Source organism: Frankliniella occidentalis, unplaced genomic scaffold (assembly GCF_000697945.3).
Source record: "Frankliniella occidentalis isolate FOCC.00 unplaced genomic scaffold, Focc_3.1 Scaffold9, whole genome shotgun sequence".
NCBI lineage: Eukaryota > Metazoa > Arthropoda > Insecta > Thysanoptera > Thripidae > Frankliniella > Frankliniella occidentalis.
This window is the reverse complement of record NW_026267139.1, coordinates 2721527-2723791: the sequence shown is the minus strand read 5'-3', so window position 1 is coordinate 2723791 and position 2265 is coordinate 2721527. Positions and strand designations below refer to the sequence as shown.

Genomic DNA, 2265 nt, shown 5'->3' with positions numbered 1-2265 from the left:
GTATCCTGTACTTAATCTTTAGTTGTTACATTAGTTTTAAGTATTATTAGTCATTAAGTATCTTTAAACATCCTGCTAGAGAGCGGGTTCTCATGTAGTGGGGCTTCTTAGCCCTTTTTGAGGATCCTTAATAAATTCAATTTCAATTTCAATTTCAATTTCTCTCTCTCCCTCTCTCTTGATTTCTCTCTTTCTCCCTCTCCTAATTCCGTGTTTCGCATTGATCAGAGGGAACATATGTGCGATTGGTTTCTCGTTGTTTTTTGTTTTCCTGTGTCCAGATAACTCATATTTGAAAGCATTTTCCAGGAATTGGTATCATTGAAACAGGACGAAATGCCCTTCATGAAGGTAATTATTTCAACCTAAAAGCGTTAACAATTCTTGTTGACATGCGTCATGTTCAGAGGAAATAAAGTGGTGAACGAGTTTCTGTGGAAATGTAATTTAGTCGCGGCAACACGGCGCCCTCCCTTCTCCACCCCTGTTTTGATTGTAGGGTAGAAACAACCGTAACAAGTTTGTTTAGAAATACTAGGAAATTTTCCTAAGCATAAGGTAAGAAAAACAACTCTTGGTACTCACCAGCCCGTCGGCGATGTTCTTGATGACGCAGGGCAGGTAGGCAGTGGTGCCACGCTGAGCTAGGACCACGGTGTTGTTGGGCGTAGCGAAGTGCATGGGCTCGGGCTTGAACACCAGGTCCTCCAGCAGGTGGTTGGCCTTCTGATCGGCGTGCTTGCCGTCCACGGCGCCCGGCTCGTCGACATGCACCTGCGACTGCAGCACCATGACGGCGAAGCCGCTGATGACGTTCTCGGCCAGGTTGAAGAGCGTCGCGGTGGGCGTGACCTTGGCGTCAGCGAGGGTCGTGGCCTCGGTGGCGGTGGCGCCCGGCAGGCGCGGCAGCTTGTCGACTTCCACGGTGACCGCGAGGCCGGGAGGCGGCGAAGGGCTCTGGAGGGGCGTCTGGAGGGCCTCCAGCGGGCCGCCCCCCTCCAGACGACTGCGCTGGAGGAAGCCATCGCCGGAGTAGGCGGTCAGCGTCGGGGGCGACCCGCTAGATGAGGCATCGGTGGTCGCGGCCGCGGCGGTCGACGCGGTCGTGGCGGCCGTCACCAAGGGCGGCGCCGTAGTGGGCGCGGTGGCCGGCGTCGGGGGCGTCGTTGGGACCACCGGCGTCCCCTGAGTTGGAGGCGACTCCGTGGTTGACGACGACCCCGCGGTGGGTGGAGGCGACACCGTGGTTAACGCCGGAGCAGAGGTTGACACTGGTGCCGTCGGAGGTGACGACGCCGTGGTTGACGCCAGCGCCGTGGAGGGTGGCGACGCCGTCAAAGCAGCGGGTCCGTCAGCCCCGGCTCCGGGCGGAGGCCCGTCCGGGATCACCCCGGGTCGACTTGTTCGCTCCGCGCCCACGGCAGCCCGTGACGTCGAGGCCGTTGCTGCTGGGGTTGCATTCGTCGTCGCAGAGGAGGGCGTCGTACTCCCTGACGGGCTGGCCGCGGGGCTGGCGGGGTACGGCGTCCGCGTTGCCTCGCGGGCCGGCGCCGACGTCGCGGTGACCACCACGTCGGGCGGCGAGCTGGCGGCGACATGGCGCTCCGGCGATCCTGGAACAGAACCAACAAGGAGGGTTACGACCGAGATCACGTCGAGGGCGCGTAGGCGCGTGGGCTACGAACAACGAACAGCAGGGGCACTGTCTCATTTATTTGTGTAGCATCACGTGTGCTCTCCACCACAACGAGGACTTTAAAGTCTGGGGCGACTACGCAGCAAGCACATCCCGCGTCGGTCGGTCGTCGGCCCTACGCGACCTGTCGGTGTAGTGAGCAGGCAGGCCATTCGCGCAGGTGTTTATGGCTTTATCGAAGTTGAATTAATCATGTTGGTGCATAGTTCGGCAACCACAACTTGGGGCGAGCGGGCGTATTTAGGTGAAGACGGCGGAGGAGGAGGAGGTGGTGGTAGAAGGAGCGAGAGAGACACAGAGTTGAGGCCTCCTGTTTGGTTAGAGGCGAAGGTTCGTCGCCTATGCCGCCGCCTGCCTCCCCCCCTCCCGCCGACCCCCTCCTCCCGGGATTAGTACCGCTGTACACACATAAACAAGGAAACTAGCGCACAAGTAGAAACATCGAGCGTGCTCAACACGGCGCTAACTTCAACAGTTTAAACTGCGCGCGCGCCGTGTAGCGTTCCGACACTTCCACCCCCCTCGGTTGGTCAGACGGTCCCGGAGGAAAGGGGGAGGTGGGGCGAAAG

General features: G+C 59.1%; 1 protein-coding gene across 1 annotated transcript in view; it reads right to left on the bottom strand.

The window, feature by feature from the left end:
* LOC113213625 (uncharacterized) overlaps positions 1–2265 on the bottom strand; it is a 243335-nt gene that overhangs the window by 57919 nt on the left and 183151 nt on the right. The window contains exon 2 of the mRNA XM_052277031.1: positions 586–1613. Coding sequence (XP_052132991.1) covers positions 586–1613 — 1028 coding nt within the window. The remainder of the gene's footprint in view (positions 1–585; positions 1614–2265) is intronic.